Source organism: Marmota flaviventris, chromosome 1, assembly GCF_047511675.1.
Source record: "Marmota flaviventris isolate mMarFla1 chromosome 1, mMarFla1.hap1, whole genome shotgun sequence".
Classification (NCBI taxonomy): domain Eukaryota; kingdom Metazoa; phylum Chordata; class Mammalia; order Rodentia; family Sciuridae; genus Marmota; species Marmota flaviventris.
Genome location: NC_092498.1, coordinates 2,817,340 through 2,840,167, shown reverse-complemented (window position 1 = coordinate 2,840,167; position 22,828 = coordinate 2,817,340). Strand labels below are relative to the sequence as shown.

At 41.4% G+C, this 22,828-nt stretch overlaps 1 protein-coding gene across 6 annotated transcripts in view; it reads left to right on the top strand.

Moving 5' to 3' along the window:
* The first annotated feature begins 4,130 nt into the window (after nucleotides 1-4,130).
* Nucleotides 4,131-22,828, top strand: part of Rbm33 (RNA binding motif protein 33) — a 102,260-nt gene continuing 83,562 nt past the window's right edge. For 3 of the 6 annotated variants that reach the window (XM_071610666.1, XM_071610664.1, XM_027951306.2), the window contains exons 1-2: nucleotides 4,132-4,222; nucleotides 21,645-21,723. In XM_071610666.1, coding sequence (XP_071466767.1) covers nucleotides 4,180-4,222; nucleotides 21,645-21,723 — 122 coding nt within the window. In that variant the 5' untranslated portion in view covers nucleotides 4,132-4,179. Of the gene's footprint in view, nucleotides 4,223-4,747; nucleotides 5,383-21,644; nucleotides 21,724-22,828 lie in introns of those variants that run through there. The other 3 variants (XM_071610665.1, XM_071610662.1, XM_071610663.1) reach the window with 2 other exon arrangements.

The following is a 22,828-nucleotide window of genomic DNA, read 5'->3' as shown; positions in this document are numbered from 1 at the left end:
CCACTTCATAACTTCTATTCATGTCCACATTGGGTCTCTGTTTTCTTTTAATTCCTTGAACATATTTATAGTATCTGCTTGAAATTCATTTAATTCCATCATCTCTGTCATGTTGTTTTTATTGACTACATTTTTTCTCCTGGTATTGGTCATATACTTCTTCACTGTTTTGCAAAATTTGATTTGTAAAATTTACTTTTTTGAGTTAATTTAGTTCTTTTCCCTTATAGAGTACTGGACTTGGTTCTAGTAGGCAATTACAGCACTTGCTGATTAGCGTGACTCTTCCAGGATTTTCTTAAGGGTGTTAGAAGTCCTAGAATAGTCTTTACTGTGAGGCTAGTTTATTCCTACCAATGATGTATGGCCCTTCTTGGATTTCTACCGACTATCAGTGTTCAACCAGGATCTTTCACTATGTCCCCCTAGGCCTGTAAGGCAATCATGTGCCTTACAGATTCCTCATTGTTTTACTCTTTCCATCTTCATTACAATTCACAGTGATTCCATGCACATTTCTGGAGTTTCTTCTCCTTAGAAGTCCATCATCTTGCGACACTTGACACATGCCCCACCTGTCCCCTCAAGTCACTAAGCCCACTGTGTTTTACTTGAGTTTCATCTCCTGACAGGAAGAAGGCTGGATGAGTAGCTCAATGTTTTTCTTTCCAGGATCACAGTCCTGTGCTGCCTGGGGTCTAGGTCTGAACAAAGTGTTTTCAACTTCATCATTTTTGAGTTGTTTATTAAGTGAGGGCTAGACATGGAAGTTTCTCTCTAGTTGTATTTAATATTTTCTTTTTAGCTTTACCACGTGTCTAGATGTAGATTTAATTATTTTTTTGCTTAATGTTTATTATGCTTCCTGTATTTTTGAACTTTTGTCTCTCATTAGTTCTTAAAAATCCTCAGAATCATCTTTTCAAATATTGTCTCTTCTCCATTCTTTCAATTCTACCCAGAATTCAAATTTTAAGTGTTGTCTTATTCCATTTAGAGTGCTTTGACAAATATGTCCATATGGCTTATAAGAAACAGAAATTTATTTCTGACAGCTTTGGAGATCAGAAGTCTTGAGATCAAGGTGCTAGTAGGTTCCATGTCTGCTGAGAACCACTTTTTCATAGGGGTGTCTTTTGAAAGTAGCCTGACATGGTAGAGGGCTGGGGATCTCCCTAGGGCCTCTTTTGTGAGGGTGCTAATCCCATCTATGAGGGCCCAACCCACATGAACTAATCACCTTCTAAAGGCCCCATTTCCACATAGCATCACATTGGAGATTAAGTTTCAAATATGAATTTGTGGGGGCACATCCAATCTATAGCTTGTTTGACATTTTTCATCCCATATCTCCAATTTATAAATCTGGACACTCACATTCATTTTCTCTTTTTGCTATGCCTTGAGTATTCTTTTCCCATCTGTCCCCAATTCCCTCAACTGTGTCTTATCTATTTAACTTTTCCTTTGGATTTTTATTTTTATATTTTTGAACAATGTCCTATTTCTTTTTTCTTTAGTAACTTCTAATTGTGAAACAATTAGCTTATAGAAAAGTTTAACAATGAGCAAAATTAAAGCTTTTTTTTTCCCCTCAAACCGTCTGAAAATGACTGTCTGGATGCCTGTCAGCATTTCAGTGTTATTTCCTACAAAATTTTCCTACTCATAATAGTCACATTCCTCCCATCTAATTTTCAGACACTACCCAGTTTCACAAATTGTCTCTCAAATCCTTGGAGAGTCCAGTGCAGACATGTGTTTCTCTTGGTTGTCATTACTCTTCTTCAGTCTGGAACTTGGCCTCATGATTATCACGGAAGTAATACTGTTCTTTCCTTATTGCATACTGCTGGGTGGCACACAATTTTGATTTATCCCATTACTGAATATTCACTTTGATCAAATAAGGTGGAGTTATGTAGTTTTTTACACTAGAAATCAATTATTCTCTTTCAGTATGTAATTAATAAGTCCACCTCTGCCCTGGGAGAAGAAATCAATTTTCCTAAGAATTTCAACTTCTTCTTTATTCTTTCATTCACTTGTATTGATTCCTGGTTTCCTATTCCATTTAGTGTGTTTAAATCTATTATTATCTTTATTTAATGTGATGCCCCTTTATCTCTGATATAGCCAGTGGAAGTCCACAAAGTTTCACTTTTGTCCTTCTGACATGTCTTGATCACTTCTTGAGTGCCTTCTTTATTTTTGTAAGTAACAAGACATTCCAGGCTCATTTTGTAGGTCCCATGCCTTTGTCTTGAAACCCAAAAGGAAGGGTTCCTGTTAGAAAATGGTATTTAGAAGACAAGATTAGGTGCAACTGGGGTGCTCAGTGCTCTTGGGTCATTACTCTCCAGGCCCTCTTAGTGGAGAGATTCAGGAAACACACACACACATACACACAAACATTTCACCACCACTCACACCGGGACGACTCCCCAAGACAAGTAAGGTGCCAGATGAGGGGAGAGAGCCTCCTTGGCTTACAAGCTCCTGATCCATGGGGAGCAGTATTTTTCATGGTGGTTCCTAGAGTCCATCTTGTAGATCTCACAGTCAGTTAAGAGCAATCTCACTTCAGAGAACCTAACAGTATAACTTCCTTCCAGATGCTTAAGCTTTGTTCACTGTTCTCTAGTGGAAGCCATGTACCAGTCAGTGGTTACTTTTACCATAAGCAACACTGTTTATACCACGGTTGATCTTTCACCTTCATCAGGTGTCTAGGGCAAGTTAGAAAGTTAACTCAAAGCAAAATTTTTTCAGAGACAAGGGGAGTCATTTACAATAATTGGTAAAGCTCTTCAGATTCTGAGTGTGTCTAGCTTTTCCTAGTGGGTATTTGATTTAAAAAGCCTGGAGTCCTGTCCTGGAGAAGCTCAGTTTCAGGAGATTCGTGAGACGAGGTCTTTCCTCAGGTTTACCGTGGTACAAACAACGAGAGGGAGAGGGCTTCATCAGTGTGATTTCGTTTTTGAGGCACCCTTCTTAAGATCACTCCTGAATTCATTCTGAAAAATGGCTTCTCAGTTCCAACGTCGACAGCTCAAAACAAAGAATTCAAGCCACTTAAATGGAACCGGGTTCCGCGCCTCCTTAGGGAGGCCGGGTCGTTCAACGAGGGGGCTTGCAAGGCTCATTCATTTCATTTTGGGGGAGGGCAGTGGTTTCATGAGATTGAATTAAAAAGATGTTCTTAAAAACCATTGTTTTTATTTGTGATCGAACACGTATTCATCCAGAAATGTTTATTTCCTCCAACATTTTGATAAAAAAATCTCAACCACACAGAGGGAAGAGTCCACGCAGACGTCCTCTCGCCGGCTCGCTCCCCCGCGAGGTCAGCCCGGCCCTGGGCGTCCTCGCCGCCCGTCGGGGGGCTCCACGCCTCTCCCGCGCCACGGGGACGTGGCTGCCCCCGCACCCTGCTCGGCGCGACCCTCACCGGGCACCTCCGCCCGGCCGCCCGCTTCCCCTCCCCGTCCAACACCCATCGCGGCCTCCGCCGGTTCCCTTCCCTCGAGGCCGCGCCAGGACTAGCCCTCAGCTTCTCCATGGCCCAGAAGCGCCCCGCAGCTAGGCGTCCACCCTCCTCACTCCTACCGTCGGCGCCCACAGTCGAGTGGATTACGGGGTCCGCTGCCCCGCGCACAGCGGGATGCGGGGACGCGACTGCGCGTGCGCGACCACGACGTTCCCGCCCGCGCCAACCCACGCCCACTTTCGACGGCAGGCCGGCGTAAAGCGTTGCCGTTCCGGCTGCTGCAAAGCGCGTTACGACAGCAACGGGGTCCGCTTACGGCCAGCGGCCGCTCGCGCCCGAACTTCCAGCTCTGGCGTTCGCGGCCCTGCGGAGGCCGCTGCCGCGCGCCTGTCCTCCTCGCGCACCGCCGAGCACTGGGGCGAGCCCGGGCTCCCGCGGCCTTGGGCGCCCGCCCGCGCGCCTTCCTCCCGGCCGGCCCGCCCTTCCTCCCGGCATGCACCGCGGCGCGGCCATGTTGCCGTAGTGTTGTTTTCCTCTTGCGGAGGCGACGGGCCGCTGCGCACCGCGACGCGCCGGCCTCCCGTGCTGCGCTCGCCCCGCGCGGGCCCGCGGCCGCTCCCCTGCCGCTCCGGCCCGCAACAGCCCCGTTGGCCGGCCCGGGGCGCGGCCGGAGCGGGCCCTCGAGGGCCATGGCGGCCGCTCTGGGCGCGGGCGGCGGAGCCGGCGCCGCAGGTACGTGGGCCGGGCGCGGCCTTTGTGTGGCCCGGCTGTCCGGGGCCGCCGTCGCGCCGAGGGGACGCCGGGCCGAGGGCCAGGCCCGCGCCGACCTGGAGGCCCAACGAGGTCGGGGCCGCGCGGCGGCGATCCTGGGGTGGGAAGGTGCGGGGCGGGCGCAGCCCCGGTTCCGCTCGGGCCCCGAGTCGCGAGTCCGCCCGGGGCCGTGCTGGCCGCGCTGGCCCCGGGGCCGCCGGGCCGCGCTCTGGCCCTGCGTGCGCACTGGGGCCCGGGTGCTGACCCAGGGGGCAGGCATGCTGGCCCACAGCTCAGGGCTGTCACGGTGCTCTTCAGACAGGGCCTTTCTGTGGACCAGCGCTGGGGCTTTCGGGTTCGCCTTCTCTAATGTATGCAGTTTACTTGTCTCGGCATCTTTGAGGTTAAATTTATGTGTTTGATGTTATTCTTGGTGTCACCTGGGAACTTCTGGATCGAAGCCCCTTTTGTTATAAAGGCTTAAAGTGTCATGTGCACTTTTCACTGGTGTCAGTGGGGTTTCCCAGAGGCGGTAGGACCCGGGAAGGCGTTGAGCAGACAACTAATGCATTTTAACTGTCAGTGGCTGTAACTGCCATAAACAAAAGCTTTGGGGGTTCTCAACTGTGAGGCTATCAAGTTTGAGAACTGCCATTTTAGAAGTGTAGTTTTGTAGTTTTCTCTTCCATTTTGTCACAGGTGCCATGTTTTTCTTTGCTGTTAAGACTCACGCCATACTCCTTGCCAATATTTGAGTTCTGTGACACTTGGTCCCTTCTGCCTCACCTACAGGCTTGTCATCTCCCCACCCCCTGAGGTCTGTAGCAGGAGCTGCTGCCTCTGCAGGCACCTCTCCTGGACTCACTCTTGCAGGGGCTGACTTCTGATCCAGTGGGCTTCTGGCTCCCTCCTGGAAGCCATGTCTGCAGTGTGACCATCTCCTTCCTAGGTACCTCTTTCCTCTTCATTCACTAGCACCTTTGTTTTCTTCTGAGATTTAACTCAGTTTATCACTTTCTTTAGTGATTGTTCTTAGTCTTCTTACTTCAGGAGTCTTTAAGACTCCTTGAGGACGGGTGGTCCATTCTACTCAACATTCCAAGTTCCTGGCACATTGCATATGTTCAGCGGATATTTAACAAGTAAGATATTAAAAAATAAAATGTTTTCTTTGTGAAACAAACAAAAATAATCTAGACTATACCCTAACTTTTGTTAGTTTTTTTAATCTTGTATTACTAAATCTTGTTTAATTAGAAATACTTGCATTGTCTATTAGTAGTGCCTCAGTTACACGTTACCTAGCACACTGGTTTTGTATTTCACACAGTAATATGATTGATGTTGTGACTTGATAAACATGAAATAAAAAAGTTTCATCATGGACAATACTGGTGCATACTATGTGCCATGCACTCTTTTCTTTTTTATTGTGTTAAAACGCTGGTTATGACTGAAATTAATTTCACAGTCACTAAATGTTCAAGATTGTCAGTTTGAAAGTCACTGATCTCCTGTATAGTAAGTGATCAATGTTGCTGAATAAATTGATCTTAATTACCCAGAGTACAGCCAGAAACTAATGGAATCTGGCTAGCCAAAATAGATGTCACAACGTGAAGATATGTAGGAATGTTTGCTTAGGCTCTTACTGGAAAGCAGGTCACTCTTGACTAGATGCAATTCTCAGTTGTTGTTGCAGCCAAATAATGAGGGTAAGGATGGGGTTGCTGGCCTTGCTAATAAAGAAAATAGTATTGGAGACTGAAAACAAAAGCCATGGCATTTGGGGGGCATTTACTTATAAGCAAATAGTTAATAAGTTTCAAGGTTTTCTAGTGCCTCATTTTATTGTATATAAATAAAATAACAAGAAATAAGCATGTAAATCTTAACTCCCCTCCCAATGTTTTTTTAATGATTTATGGTTCGTAAGTAAACTACTTTAGGAGTGAGTGCATTATTTTACTTAAAATTTTACAACAGCATTTTTGAGTTTTATATAGTCTACTTTTTATAGATTAGATAAAAATGGAAATCAGTGTTTGTAATTTTGTTTCCTAGATAAATCTAATAAAGGAAAACTTTGATTAGAATTTTTCAGGCATACACATTAGTAGAAAGAATAATGAAACTGTATATCCGCCACACAGTTTTAACATTTATCAACATGTAGTAGATGTTCCTTTACTTACTATAGATTATGTCCTGATAAACTTGTTCTACAGTGAAGATGCCTTGTTGAAAATGCATTTAATACAACTAAAAAACCAAACATTGCAGCTTAGCCTAACTTATCTTAAATGTGCTCAGAACACTTAATTAATCTTTAATTGGGCAGAGAGAGAAAATATGATTAAATTGCGTATTTCTAGCCTGGGAAAAGACCAGAGTTTAAAATATGGTTTCAACACAGTGCACATTTGTGAAGTCAAAAATTGTTAAGTTGAACCATCATGAATTAGTCCCATCTGTATTCATCTTTCCATTCCTGTACTTTCCTGTATTTTAAACAAATCCTAGGCTTGCAAAATTTTAGAGCAAGAATAAACAACAGATCAGTGTAGATGCTAATACAGTTGTCTTAACTTAGTCCAGAGGAAGCTAGTCCAGGAAAGTTCTGTGATCTCCAGGTAAAAAGGTGGGGAAGAATGCAGCACAGGGCAAAAGGTTTTTCCTTGAAATTGTTAACATGAAATGAATTTTAGTGCTGCATCAGAGAAAATTTACTGGGTAGAAAGTGTAAAGCATGTTAATCTCTAATGGTGCTGATGAAGAAGATAGGTCCATAGTTACTGGTGTGTGTGTGTACGTGTGTACACTAACTCCGTTCACACTGAATTCAACTTAGCTTAAACCAAAGGAACTTGGGGAGTGGAGAAAAGAATAATAGCCTTACTTTCATTTTAGCCATTACTCCTTTTAGCATTTCTTGTGGGACAGGTCTATTAGTGACAGACTTCTTCAGGTTTTATTTATCTGGAAGTAGAATTTTGGAAGGATAGTTGTCAAATATAGAATTCTTGGTTGTCCTTTTTATCCTTTTAGTATTTTAAATATTTCATCTCACTACCTTCTGGTCTCTGTGCTTTCTGATGAGATACTGACTTTTATCTTATTGAAGAACCCTTGTATTTGACCAATAATTGCTTTTCTCTTTATGCTTTCAATCCTCTTTGGCTTTGGTTATACATTTGATTGTAATGTATGTATGCGTCTCTTTAAATTTATCTTGCTCGGAGTTCATTGAGATTCTTTGATGTGTAGACTCATATCTTCCATTACATTTGGCCATTATTTTGGCCACTATTTCTTTGAGTCTTCATTCTACTACTTTGTCTTCTCCTTTTGGCACTCCTGTAATGCATATGTTGGTACTGTTGGGGGTAGCACCCTTCCTTAGGCTCTTTATTTTTTTCACTTTTTCTTCCAGCTCCTCAGACTGTATTAGTTCAGTACTTAACATACCTCAATTTTGGGATTGACACTTGGACACTTTGTATAATGTGATAATTTAAAAAATTTTTAGAATATCCTCTGTCCTCTGAGTTTGTCATTGCTGTTGTGGATTTCATTTGTCTGGTTTTAAAATAACTTTTCCAAACTAATTTTGTGGAGACTGTGTTCCTTATTCTGTGTGGTCACTGAAGTCCCTCCTTTTGTTATCTCAGTGCTTACTAATAGCAAGTGATCTGACAGATTTCCTTAAGTGCCTGAATCTACAAATATTAAAAAAAAAAAAAAAAAGAAAGAAAGAAAAAGCATCCTCCCTCCATGCGTGTGGATTGACTGTAGCTGAGGCGCTTCTTCATTGCTCATCCAGGCCATCTGTAACTACATTAGCCTTCACCTTCTGCCTACCCAGAGCCAAATAGCAGCCGGATGGACAAATCATGGGTCCTCTCAAGAGCTGTCCAACCCTAAGCATGTGTATGGTGTTCTAAATTCCACACAGTTTGGGAGCCCTTCAAAGCTCACAGCCCCTAGTGTTTTTTTCCTCCCTACCCTCTTTTTCCCCAGGCTTTTTGGTTAGTATGTTGCTTGCTGTGTCCACAACCCTTTGCCCCAGGTGACTTTAGGTAATGTCTTAAAATGCTTTTTTTTCTTTTAATATATAGGTTAGCTCCACTTTTAAAAGAATTTTCCTTTGTAGTTGTAGATGGATGCAGTGCCTTCATTTTATTTATTTTTCTTTATGTGGTTCTGAGGATGGAACCCAGGGCCTCACATGTGCTAGGCAAGCACTCTACCACTGAGTAACAACCCCAACCCCCTTTGAATGTTTTTGGCAAACACTTTGGAGGCGCTGGGGCGGGGGGAGCTGCTTTAGCCTAAGAGAGTTCAGAGGGTTCAAAACAAAGGCTGGCCTCTTAGTGGACTCCTCAGGGAACTGATAGACAAGTCCCAGATCAGTCACAGTTTTGGGGGACAGGTCCTTCCTGCCCTGTTACCATTGCCAAACTGCCTGTACTCCCTGCTGCTGCCTCTGACCTGGGGGTGGGGATGCTAGACAGGTGAGGAGACATGCCATAGCCATCCCTTCCTGCAGCTTTGCAGCCACTTCCCACGCTGACCCCCATGGGCTCTTGCAAATTTCCTATGAGATCCTAAAGTTCCCAAACAGTTGATTCTGAAATTTTTGCCAGTTTATAATGTTGCTTCAGTGAAGGAATGGATTTGGAACAGATTCTCTTTTACCATTTTGGGTCATGTCACATTCTCGTAAGAGATTTATAATGAACGTACAGTTTTTCAGAAGTGAAAATATCCACTCTTTATAATACAGTTTGGAAGGACTCTCCCAACACCTTTTTTAGTGTGTGTGTAGTTGTACGCATACAGGTAGAGTGTGGCCTTTAATACTAGGACGAGAATCATGTTTTATTCTGCTGTTCCACTTGTTCATTTGAGAGTGGGTCCTAGGGATCTTCCTATGTCGGGGTTGAGGGATATGTGGACCCACTTGCTGTTGAACCATTTTCTTGTGAGCATTTCAGTTTATTTTGCTTTTTCACGGTGGTAGATAGTTCCATAGGAGACATCTGTAGACATATCTTGGGTGTGTCTGTGCAAATATTTGTGGAGGATAGATACCTCGAGAATTGAGTTTTGATAGCTGCTTTCGTGATCTCAAAAAAGTTACCACATTATCCTCCCATCAGCAGTGAAAATACTTTTTTTCCTTTCCTTTTCTTAGAATCTTTATTTTGCTCATTTACATGGAAACATAGTCTCAATGTTATAATTTCCTATCTTCTAGTATAATTATGCATCTTTTCATATGTTATTTTTACTTTTTTTTTCCTGTGAATTGCTGGTACATGCACTTGGTCTGCTTTTTAAACACTGGGCAGTAAGTGTCTTCCTCATTTAAAAAAAATTGTTATGTTAGGGTTATTAACTTTTTTGGTTCTTGTACTGTGACCTTGTTTTAAACTTTACTGTGTGGATGTTTTAAGATTTGTACCTTATAAAATGTATCCGTTGCTTTTATCACTTTTTTTGATAGTCTTCCTCATGCCAAGAATTTCTCTATGCTTTTAAAAAACATTTTATGCTCCAGTGCTTTTTTGTTTAGTTTTTTTTAAATTTAATGTATATTTTTTAGTTGTTAATGGACCTTCATTTTATTTATTTTATTTTATATATGGTACTGAGAATCAAACCCAGTGCCACACACATGCTAGGCAAGTGCTGTACTAATGAGCCACAACTCCAGCCCTATTTTTAGCTTTTAATCTACATGGAGTTTTATTTTTGGGGTGGTGCGAATTTAGGCCTTCTGTAGTTCTAACATGATTTATTGTATTCTTTTCTGCTTTCATAACAATAGATTCCCATATATAGTTCTTTAGAAGTATTGCTTTCTCTCCCCCCCCCCACCCCGTGTGTGTGTGTGTGTGTGTGTGTGTGTGTGTGTGTATCAGCATGCTTTTTCAGAAGTTTTTTTTGATTAGCCTGACCTGGCACAGGTCTTTAAAAGGATCTTCAGAAACACCAATCAGAATTTTCTATAAAGGATTGTACTGGAAAAGTTTTGGGATTGTATTGTATCTATTAATGTAATTTGGGAAAAATGGATATTTTTAGTCTGGAATCTTCCATCAGCAACAAGAATGTATTGTTCAGGCTCTTTTTTTGTCATTTAGTCATTCACTAGATATTCACTGAGGACTTATTGGGGCCAGGCACTGACCTAAGGCATAGGATGGATGCGTTCCTACACAAGCCAGGCAAGATCCCTGCCCTTGAGATGCAAATTATTATAATTCACCTTGTGTAGTTTTTCACATTTCTTTTTTAAAATTTCTAATATTTTGTGGTATAATCATTGTATATGATATGGTTTTTATAATCCTGTTACGTACTCAAAATTGTAGAAAAGTTTTCTTCTTACTTTTTGGTAATTGAATCATATATAACTATCTTGTTGGCATCTTGAATTTTTGCTTGTTTTTGTGTAATACTGGGGATTGAACCTAGGGTGCTCTAATACTGAGCCAATCCCCAGCTCTTTTTATTTAATTTTTTGAGATAGGGTCTCAGTATGTTGTCCAGGTTGGCCTTGAACTTGTGATCCTCCTGCCTAAACCTTCAGAATCTCTGGGATTACAGTTGTGTGCCACTGCACCTGACTGGCATCTTGTTTTATGTTTGGTATTTTAAAATTTCTGCAAGCTCTTGGTTCTAATATTTATATCTCATTTCCTTTTCTGTACTTAACCTGGAATCATTCATTGACAAGCCCTCCCCTGTCATGTTGAATGTAATGGGTTATTACAGACATCCTGTTCTTAGTGTTTATTTTCTGAGTGTAGTAAATGTTCTTTACAGGTTTTATCATTGTGTATGGCTTTTGCGGTAGGCTTATGGTGGTTCTTGTTTTTTTAGCTAAGAGTTCTTTTTTGCATTGCCATTTTAATCAAATGCTTTCTTTGCTTCTGTTGAGGTGATAATGTATTCTCCCTTCTTTATCCCTTAATGTAATGTGTTGATAGATTTCTAATGTTGAACCAGCCATATATTCTTGGGCTCAAAATCTTGATCTGTATGTTTTGTTCTTTTTTAACATATTGTTGCATTTTGTTTTAGGGTTTGTCTGTGATTGCAAGAGAGATTGGCTTATAGTTTTCTTCCTTTTCATTCCTGAGCATATCTTGTGCTCTCTGATCTGGGTACCTTTCTTCTTTGCACTTTTAAGTGTGCATGTGTTGTTCTGGTTTGTGTATGTTTCTTCCTTTGCGGTTGTGGGCATACCTGTGCCCTCCTTGTTTGTATGTGTTGCTTTCCTGGAGTGGATTATGAAGTTTCCTGGGACAGTGTGATTTTTTTTTTTTTTTCCTTAATATTGAAAGAACTTGTGTCTGCAAAATCATTTTGGGTCTGGTTCTTTTTAAAGTTTTTAAAATGTCTTTATCATTGTCCATCTGTTTAGCTTTTTTAAAATCCCAAGGTTAATTTTGAGAATTTAAACTTTCCCAGAAAAAAATTTTTAATACTTTTGAATTAATACAGTTAATGCTATGCTTTCCTAAGAGTGGTGTTTTTTTTTTTTTTTTTTTTGGTGTGTGTGTGTGTGTGTGTGTGTGTGTGTTGCTGGGGATTGAACCCAGGGCCTTGTGCTTGAAAGGCAAGCAGTTTACTGACTTAGCTATATCCCCAGCCTGAAGGTAAATTTTTTGAGACTCATGTTGGAACAGATTTTTAGCTTTCTACACTTGGGTGGGCTCAGAATTCTAGATTTGAATTCATTTTTCTTACATTTTCAGTGGTGTTGCTGCATTGTGTTTTAGATTTCCTGTTCTGTTTTTGAGAAGACTGGAGACATTCTGATTCCTCATAGTATTCATGTGACCTTTTTCTTTTTCTCTTCCTGGGAAGTTTTACAACAATTCCTTTTCTTTGAAATTTCTTCTCTTAAACGTCACCAATTTAGCAGTGACATTTAAATGACAGATCTGGCTATATCAGTATACAAGGTTCTACTTTTAAAAAAGATGGTCTAGGTTCTTGGAAAAAGAAATAGAGTGTCAGTTCCTTTGGAGTCTAGGAACATCCCATTAGCTGAGCCACTGTTTTCCTCCTGACTTCCCAGGGTGATAGGAGCTTCTGTGACGTCCACAGTGGGAGGCGGAGTCTTGTCTTACATCTGGAAGATAACAATGAGTATATACTAAGGCAATATGATGCAGGAGTTTTCTGAAAAATTTGGTTGCTCAGAAGTTAATTGTTATACTGGAGGGCTAATACGTTCAGTTTGAAAGTTACTGAATGTTACCTGACTTTCTGGTTATTGTTTAAATGACAGATCTGGCTATCCTTATCTATAAAATAAGGCATTTTGACTATTAGCTATTCAGAATAGAAGCTTATTATACATGAGTGCTCTTTTGGACAGAGTAGGGAATACAGAGGTTCACCACCTTTTTCTGGAGAGGCCACATAGTAAGTATTTTAAGCTTGCAGGGTACATGGTGTTTGTTATTTAACTTTGCCTTTGTAGCTTGAAAATGGCCATGGACAATATGTGATTGAAGTGCCTTGGTTGTATTCCATTAAGTATTTATTTGTGTAAATGGGCAGTGACTAAATTTGAACAAAAGTATGAGGCAGGCCATACTTAACTCATGGTTGCCAATCCTTAGACAATTGAGACAGTTGCTAGAAGCCTGTTGCAGGCTAACTTGCTGTAACATTTCTAATCCAAGTCTGAGTTTCTGGAAAAGAGGGTGAAATAATGAGAATTATAATTAAAGGTTTTGTTCACTATAGATAGAAAATGCTGCATGTAAAAAGATTGTATAGGTGCCAGCAGATGTTTTAGTCTTGCTGATGAGGAAAACCGACTCCTGTGTTAAAGCAGAATGTTCAGTACAAGCTTTATACTTAGACGGAGATTCTTCAGACTAGGAGGCATTGACCACTTTTGTTTTGCTGAGTTAATCCTTCCTTGACCTTCAGGAATGTGTTCTTTTCAAATTCTGGACTAATGCAGAGCATGTTTTCTTCCCTTGGTTCTGCTTAGCATGGCTGGTGTAAACTGTGGTGAATGATATAAACTGAAACTTTAATGAGGATTTGTCTATGCTGTCTCTAAAGAACAGAAGAGAAATGACTGGCAATAATATAAGAATAAAATCTGTCTTACAGGATTCTTAGTTTGCTTCTTGGGACTTTGAGTCATTATTTCACTGAGTATAATGTCTTCAAGGTTTGAGTGTAGCAGTGTCAGAATTTCCCGTGTGTGTGTGTGTGTGTGTGTGTGTGTGTGTGTGTGTATGTGTATGTCAGGGATTGAACCTAGGGCTGTGTAACCACTGAGCCACATCCCAGCCCTCTTTCTTTTTTATTTTGAGACAGGGTCTTATAAGTTGCTGAGGGCCTCACTAAGTTGCTGAGGCTGGCTTTGAATTTGGAATCCTCCTGTCTTAGCCTCTGGAGCCACTGGGATTACAGGCATCCGCCACTGCACCCAACAGAATTTCCTTCCTTTTTGTAGGTTAAGCAATATTCCATTGTATATAGATAGCACTTTTTATTTCTCTCTTTTTCTGTTGCTAGACCCTTGAGTTGCTTCCACCTTTGGTCCTTGAAAGTATTCTGCTACTGATATAGAAAGATCTAGCTGAGTGGAACAGAACTCTTTGAGGAACATTAGTGGGATTAAAAAGTAAATATTGGGTCTTTGTTCCTAGTTCCTGGCATAGATCTCCCAAACCCTTGGAATTTACTCTCTCTTCAATACTGAAGATTGGACTGGAGGGGAGCCCTAGGTGGCTTCAGGATGAGGGCTAGTTGTCAGAATAACCAGCCTTGTGTTTAAAGGGTTAGGATTTCCACAGTCCCAGCAGGGAAGAGGACTGGAGCACATCATTGTCAGTGGTTTCACAGTCATGCTTTTGTGATGAGACCCCCATGAAACCTCTAAACCAGGGTACTTGTGAGTTGGTGGACACATTCACATTCTGAGATGATGCTGTACCTTACTCATTCATCTTTTCTTTTTGGGGGGCTGGGGGGTGGTAGTATTAGGCACTGAACCAGGGGTGCTTCATCACTGAGCCACATTACCAATCTTTTACTTTTTATTTTAAGACAGGGTCTCACTAAGTTGGTGAGGCTGGCCTTGAACTTGCAATTCTCCTGCTTCAGTAAAATATCAGTTGTCCTCTCTAGTGGCTGGAATGGTAGGCTTGTACCTCTGTGCCTGGCTTCATCTTTTTTAATATCAACAGACAGTTTGGCTTGCTGACTGTATTGGATTAAACGATCGTTCGGCAACACCAACAATTCCCTTAAGTTCTGATACTCCAGGGTTAGGGCAGGTCCCACAGGTTAATGGCTCAGCTCTACCAGACTGCTCCCACTAAAGATTCCAATCACTGATGAGGTACCCAGGCTATGCGTGCTTTTACTTGGTGAACTCAGGTTACTTAATTCACTGGGATACACAAAAGCCAGGAAAATGCTGTGTAGTACTTCACAAAGATTGTCTCTTAATCTGGCTTGTTTTCGTTTTCTTGATGGTGTCTTTGGAGAATAGAATTCAAAATTTTGATATCTAGCTTATCATTTTGTTCTTTCATTGATTTTTGTTTCACTGTCACACATATCTTTGCCTATCCCAGGAACTTATCTTCTTTACAAAGTATGAATTTAGCTTCCTGATTTTTGTTGTTGTTGTTGTTGTATAGATGGTTCTCCAGTTACTCCTGCACCTTTTGCTGTAAAGGCTATCCTTCCCATCTTAGTAAAATATCAGTTGTCCATATATGTGTGGAAGTATTTGTGGAAGGCTATTCTGTTTCATTGATCGATTTGACTATATATACATGAATACTACAGATTTTATTATTATAGCTTTGAATTTCTTAAACAGCAGATAATGTTAGCTTTCCAACATGTCCTTTATTCACAGTTGTGTTGAGTATTCTAGGTGCTTTGCTTTTCTATATGAGTTTTAGAATCATGTTTCTGTTTCTACAAAAAAAACTGCTGGGATTTTGATTAAGATTACATTGAACCTGTAGGTCAATTAGGGGTGAAGCGACATTTCAACAGTGTTCAACCCTGGGTCTGCACACATCCCAGATTATTGTTTACTGGTCCCAAAGAAAGAACTTGGAGGAATCAACAGAGAGGGTTTGTACATTTTATTACTCAGGTGCTCCTGGGGAGTGGCAGGCCAGGACAACATGAAAAGTTGCTCTGCACCTACCCCAGGGGGAATGCATTGGAGAGGTTGCATGTCCACTGTGCTGCTGGAGCTATGCAGATGTTTCATGAATACTTCCTTCATAATGAGGGTAAGGATGGGTTGTTTGCTTGTCAACGTGCTGTTGCATCAGCTCTTTTTGTTTTCAGACTGACTTTGGAGTGTCAAGTCAGCGTGCAGTGCTGGATAAAGCCCTGTGCTCATTATGTAAATTGTACGTGTAATTTATTGTTGGAGTCTAGTTGATAATTTTTCTTTTTTTGGTGGTAGGTGCTAAATTTAAAAGAAGTTTTGCATGTATGTTCATGAGGGCTAGTAGTCTAGTTTTGGAAGGATTTTTTCTAGTTTGTTTAATTTGTGTCTGCTCTTTTATTTACTTCTTTCTGTTGGTTTTTGGTTTATTTTGTTCTGCGTTTTGTAGTGCCTCAAAGGGTGAAGTAGGGTGGGTAGTTGATGTTCTTTGTTGATAGAGGTGATTCAGTCCTGAATTACCCTCTGAGTACTACTTTCTGTGCATCTCATATGTTCTCGTGGGTTGTGATTTTGTGTTTGTTCATCTCATTTTCGTTTCCCCAGTAATTTCTTAGATCTGTTGGTTGTGTATGTAGTTTAATTTCCATATGTTAGTGAATTTTCCAGTTTTCCTTTCTAGTTATATTGTAGTCAGAGAAGGTATTTTGTGTGATTCTGATCTTTTTTAAACTTCATTGAGAATGCTTTTAGGTCCTCACATATATCCAGGCAGTGATCCATGTGCATTGGAGAAGGTATGTTCTGTGTTGTTTTCAGGTGTTTTGTAGGGGGTGTTAGATCTGTGGACTTAAAGTATTGCTCAGTTTTCTTCTTGCTTACTGGTTTTCTGTCTAGGTCTTCTATGAGTGTAGAATTCTGTTAGTGAAGAATTATTTCTCTTCGTTTTTATCAATGTTTGTGGTGCATATGTGTTTATAAATTTTGTATCTCTTGGTGAGTCGCTGTTTTTGTCAGCACATAATATCTTTTGTTTAATGAACACTTTTGAACTTAAGATCTATTCCATGTGTTAGTAGTAAAACCACCTTAGCTCTCTTGTTGTTTGCATTGAATATCTTTTTCCATTCTTTATGTTGCAACCTGTTAGTGTATTGGGGTCTAAAGTGGGTCTCTAGTTGTTATGGTTTGGATGTGAGGTATCCCCCAGAAACTTACGTGTGCGACAGTGCAAGAAGGTTCAGAGGAGAAATGATTGGGTTGTGAGAGTCTTAACCCAATCAGTGAATTCATCCCCTGATAAGGATTAACTGAATGGTAACTGAAGTGGTGGGTGTGGCTGGAGGAGGTGGGCATGTTGGCCTGGCTTTGGGGTATGCATTTGTATCTGGCAAGTGGAGATCTCTCTGCTTCCTGATCTCATGTGAGCTGGTTCCCTCTGCCATGATGTCCTGCCTCACCTCAAGCCCTGAGCAATAGAGCTTGTCGTCTATAGATTGAGACCTTTGAAACTGTGAGCCACTAAATAAACCTTTCCTCTTCCACAGTTGTTCTGCTTGGGTCCTTTCATTACAGTGGGGGGAAAAAAGACTAAAACCCTGGTTCACAGTGTGTAGTTAGGTCATTATTGTTGTTGTTTTATTTACTCTGTTAGTCTGTGGCGATGCAGAGATAGTAGGGTAGAAATTATGAGGAATTGTCCCTCCAGTGAAATAAATATGAGCTAACAGGAACTGTAACAGGAACTGTTGGAAGTGCCTGTTTGTAAGCTAGAGTTGGGCTGAACAGTTGCTGCATCCAAGGGGCACCTGGAGAATGGTAAATGAGGCTGGTTAATGCCTGTGAGTTTTGATGTTTCTTGGGGTGGCTACTCTCCCCCAACATCCCACACCTGTGGCCTGCAGCCAGGGGGACAGCAGCCCACAGTCCTGGTATACCTGCCGGTCCCGGGGTGGACAGTAGGAATCTTAACTTCAAGGATTGACACTGTGTTCTTTGGTTCATATTGGTCCCTGTTGGACTGGCACAGAGGCCCTTGTACTTCAGCCTTCTTCCACCGAGTCACTTTGCCCTGCAGCACTGGTCAGTTTTCCTTTTCTTATTGGATTGAAGCATTTAAGAAAATCTGTCAGATCACTGGGCGATTAGGGAGGTAACAGAACAGAGACTGCAGTGGCAATATTCAAGAAGGAATATAATAGTATTTGCAAAAATGCTTAGGGAAGTCACTAAAGAAGGGACAACAGTCTTCATTAAGAAATAGCAGCAGTTCCTAGAAAGGGGAGGATCTGTTTTCCAGAATTATCACACTGCAATACAATATCCAATTTTAAATTAAAATTTACTTACAGAGAAGCTGAGAAAGTAAAGTATGGCCTCTTCCAGTGTGGGGAGTGGGGGGTGGGAGAGGGTAGAAGCCACCCACAAGCCAGCCCAGACATTGAACTTGAAGACAGGCTTTGAAAAATCTGTTTTAAACATGCTCAGATTACTTTCTGGATGGCATATATGAAGAAATAGGGAATATTACAAAAAGGACATAAATAGAACTTATGGTACCAACCACTACAATAGCTGAAGTGAGTTTCCTGGAGGGGTTCAGCAACAGGTTTGAGCAAGCAGAAGAAAGAATGGGCGAACACAGAGGTCCACTGAGATTATCCATTTGGTAGTCAAGAAAGAAAAAATGAAGAGAGTTTGAAGAGCCACCATCAAATGTATTTAAATACGTGGGAGGCCCAGAAGGCGAAAGGGCAAGTGGCAGCAGAATTAGGAAATAATGGCTGAAAACTTCCCCTATTCAGTGAAAGTTATGAAACTACACATTTACATACACCACAAAGGGATTAGCTTAAAACAGGATGAATTTATTTATAGTTCAAGAAGCCAGAGAACATTAACAGTGTTGACTCCTGGAAGGCTCTAGGGGGAATCCTTTGTTTCTTCCAGCTTTTGGTGACTCCTGGCATTGCTTGACTTGTAGGGGCATTACTGTCCTTGGCCTTACATGGCCTTTACCCTTGTGTGCCTATCTTTAATCTTCTCTTTACAAATAGGTTAGTCATTGGATTCAGTGTCCTCCTCAGGGTCCTGTCTTAACCTGAGTACATCTGTAGACACCTCATTTCTAAATAGGATGGGTTATATTCACAGGGTGGGGTAAGACTTCTGTATCTTTTGGGGGCATACAGTTCAACAAGTTACAGTGGACTTGTTAGCAACAGATGCCTTCTGTTTTTGTTTTTCTGTGATTGCTATTATCTCATGGTTTGAAAGGTAGTGTAGCTGGACCTAAGAGTCTTTCTGTGAGCTATTGGATGGATTATTCCACTGCCCCTGGCCACTGTGGTTCCATGGTTCCAAGGAGAAGTAATTGCTGTGAATTGCAGTCCCCTGGTAGGTCTTTGTTGTCTTTCTGCCTTCAAGACTTTCCTCTCCTGATGCTCCTTTTGTGAATATTTTGGGATGTCTATTGATGGCCTACCCTTCTCTGGAGCTGTGTTCAGTTGTCTTCATTTTTCCTCTCTCTTTGTTCTGCTTGTTTGAGTCTGCTTGTGTTGCTCTAGTGAATTCTCTTATCTGTCAGCTAGGGAATTGTTTTGTTTTTTGTTAGGAATTTCTGTGTCCTTACCATTTGACGGGGGTTTCTACTTGCCTTTAGTGTGGTTTCAGTTTTGTTCTTTGAACATGTTCGTAATGGCTACTTACATGTCTTTTTCTATTAAATCTGACATCTGACCCTGACAGGCAGATTCTGTAGCCTGCTTTTTTTTTGCTGACGGATTATGGGTTATACTTTTTTGTTTCTTTGATGGGTTGTAATTTTCACTTGGAAACTGGACATTTTAGATAATATTTTGGAGCAGCTCTGGGTGCTGGTCTCCCTGCTGTTCCACTTGGGGGTGTTGACTGTTACCTGCTTGTTTCCTGTGGAGGTGAGATGACTGACTGGGTTAAGCTAGACATCTGCTCCACCCCTCTGCAGCGTGAAGTTTCTGCTGTGCACTCAGCTGCCCAAGCCTTTGGTATAGCATCCTCATCCTTTCTTTCCTTGACCACATTGTCAATAAAGCCCTGGTGCATAAATTTAGAGAGTCAGTTGAGGCTCCTTTGAATGGATAGTGTCCAGGGTCAGCCAAGGGTATCTGCCTTTGGTCTCTTCTGTCTTTAGTCACTCTTGACACTGTCCTCCCATTTCCTTCCCAGCAAAACCCTCATTGGTTTTGAGAGCACCTTTGGCTTGAAGTCAGATTCTTTGGGAGAGTTAGAACTCTGTTCTAAACCACCCCTCTCACCTTGCAAACTCTCTGAGCCTCAGCTCTTGGGCTGTGATGGGTAGTGGTGTGCTGGTCTCTTGAGTGGCACGTCACTGTAGAGGCCGAGTACCTGGAGTTGGGGGAAGCATTCTCAGGGCTCCTTGGCTTGACTCTGGTGTGGAGCATCCATTACATGAGCCAGGTCAGGTGCCATCTGGGCCCAGTAGTGTCTGTCCCACAAGTGGGACCTGGGTAGAAGAAGGAAGTCTTTATCACACTCACCTGGAACTCAGCAGCAGGTAGGTGGGGTCAGGATGAGTAGTGCTAGATAGGGAGTCCTGGTTCTTGGAATTGAGTCAGCCTTGCTGGCCCAGGGGAGGAGGGGTTGGGTCCTGGTCCAAAGACCATTGAATTCTTGTGGCTGTTGTAATCCGATTTGAGTAAATTTCTGGAATAAGAATCTTTTTATTTCTAGAGACTTTAAGTGTCCTTTAAAAAAAAACAAAAAAACTTTGGAGAGGGGCCTGTGGAGCTCCTCACACAGTCATGCTGGAGGTTGATCTCTTGGAATTGCTAGTTGTCATCTGTGTCTTTCATTCTTGGATGCTTTTTAAAGTCTGTGTTCTGTTTGGTAGTATTGGGTAAGAGTTGATAGATTACTTTGTAGGAACCTTAGTTGTTAATTTTTAGCCAAAGCTGGAAAAATGCCAAGATGTTATGGGCATTTGCATCACACGGCTGCCTTATGTGGCCTCTGCTTCTCTGTAAACCTCCTTGCTTGTGTGTGTCTAGGATAAAAACCGTTCCTTCAGTTGAGTCTCCTAGTAATAAAAATAACTACATCAGGTGCCTCTAATTTGTCAGTCCCTGCATTTTAAAATATGTTGTCAAACTTACTCTTCCAGCAAATTCATGGGATTGATGATAGCTCCATTTTATAGAAAAAGAAACTGAGTTGCATGCAGGGCTTCATTACTCTTAATTGCTTTTTCTGCACCATCCATGTCAGTGGTTACTTGTCACACATACAACGACCACGCAGTTGAAATATAGCTTGTCTACATTGAAATGCAAGATGTGTAGTATGTGCAAAATATGGAAAAATGTAAAATATCCTATTTTCTGTATCGATTACATGATATAATATTTTAGATACTATGATATGTAATAGGGATTAAATAAAATGTTCAATTTTTACCTGTTTCTATTTACCTTTTTGAGGCTAGCACTGGGGACTAAACACAGGAATGCCTTCCCTTTGGCCTATCTTCCCAGCAACCCCATCTTTTTTTAAATTTTGAGATGGGCTCTTATCTAGTTGCTGCAGCTGGCCTCCAACTTGTGATCCTCTTGCCTCAGCCTCTCTAGTAGCTGGGATTACAGGCATGTACCACTACATCAGACTCTTGACATTTCAAAATGTGTCAGCTTAAAAAAATTGTATATGTGACTTGCATTAATTTTCTCTGTTTAGCTCTTTTCTGTATTATCTCAACATTTCTTAGAGTCTTTGCTTTCCATGATTAATTTAGAAAAATGTGAATGTTACAAAAAGTAACATGCAGCAATAAATATAAACTCAGAGCCCATTTTTTTTTTTTTAATAAAGGAAACATTAAAGTTTTGGGGTATTTTGTCTACTTTTAGAAAACCCTGTTAGTTGTTTTTCATTCCTAGTAGTGTTTTTATTTTGGGGTGGAGGTGGTGCTGGGGATTGAACCCAAAGCCTTTTGCATGCTTGGCCAGCACTCTACCAACTGAATTACAAATTTACCACCCCCCCAATAGTTTAATAAATCGGGTAGCTTTGTGTTCTTAAGATTTAAAACATTAAAATGCCTAAGGCATTTATGAACATTGTATGTGGAACTTCTTCATATCGAAAGTTATTATAGTGGCTGGTTATTTGTACTGTGTCTGTCTTGACTTACTAAACCTGATTTGGATGGACTCTTCCTCACAGATGATGATTTTGACCAGTTTGATAAGCCTGGTGCAGAGCGGTCCTGGAGAAGAAGAGCAGCTGATGAGGACTGGGACAGGTAGGCGCACACCTGTGCTTCACTGGGGAGTTTCTACAAATTTTATCCTCCTGTACTGGTCTATGTAGAGATTTTACTGAAAATAGGGATACTGGCTCCTTCATGCCCTGGTTCTCCAAGACAAGACCACCTGAGGGCTCCTGTTCCAGGCCTGTACTGTATGCAGGGTTATGCAAAATGTGAGCTTTCCTTCTCTACCTGTATTTTTTTTAAAGTATTTTTTAGTTGCCAGTGGACCTTTATTTTATTCATTTATTTATGTGCGATGCTGAGACTAGAACCCAGTGCCTCATACATGCTAGGCAAGCGCTCTACCTCTGAGCCACACCCCCAACCCCTCTTCCTGTGTTTTGACACAGCAATGGTATTGACTTTGTGGATGCTCATGACCTTAATTGGACTGGTTGTGTGCCAGAGTTTCTTTTGTACACATTAGCCAATGTTTTGCCAAGCTTGAAAAATTTTGCCCTTCTAAATATGTTTATTTTGATTTTAATTTACTTTCCCTGATTACCAGTGAAGATGAGACTATCTTAGGAATGCACATGTGCACATACAGTATAAAACAGTCACAGTAATGCCCATGTCAGTCTGTGTGGGTGGTCACTTCTGGCGATGAGTTCCAGTAGAGGTTCCAGTTGTGCTGGAGGGAGTACACGGTGGGGCCTAATAGGGGGTAGAGGTATTGAGAATGATGGTTCTTTACAACTTTCTCACCGTCTTAAATGCTGGAGGTGAGAAACTGTAAAATTTACTTTGGAGTTACAATCAGAAGGTTTATCAGTAAATAGAACTGAATAAAGAACAAAAGTGTATTGCAATGAAAAGAATACCTGATTCCTGTTTGGAAAGAGCAGTGCTCCAGAAATTTTACAGAATAATCTGTGCAAACTTTGTTATGCTTATAGTCTCCAAGGTTGATTGTTTTCATCATCTCAGTGTGTTAGGCAGGATTTTTCAGAGAAACAATAGAATATATAGAAAGAGATTTATAATGAAGGATTGGATCATGCAATTTTGGGCCCAGGAAAGCTGGTGGTATAGTTTAGTCCTATCCTGAAGACCTGAGAACCAGGAGCCTGAAGGCGAGAGTACCAAGGGAGTC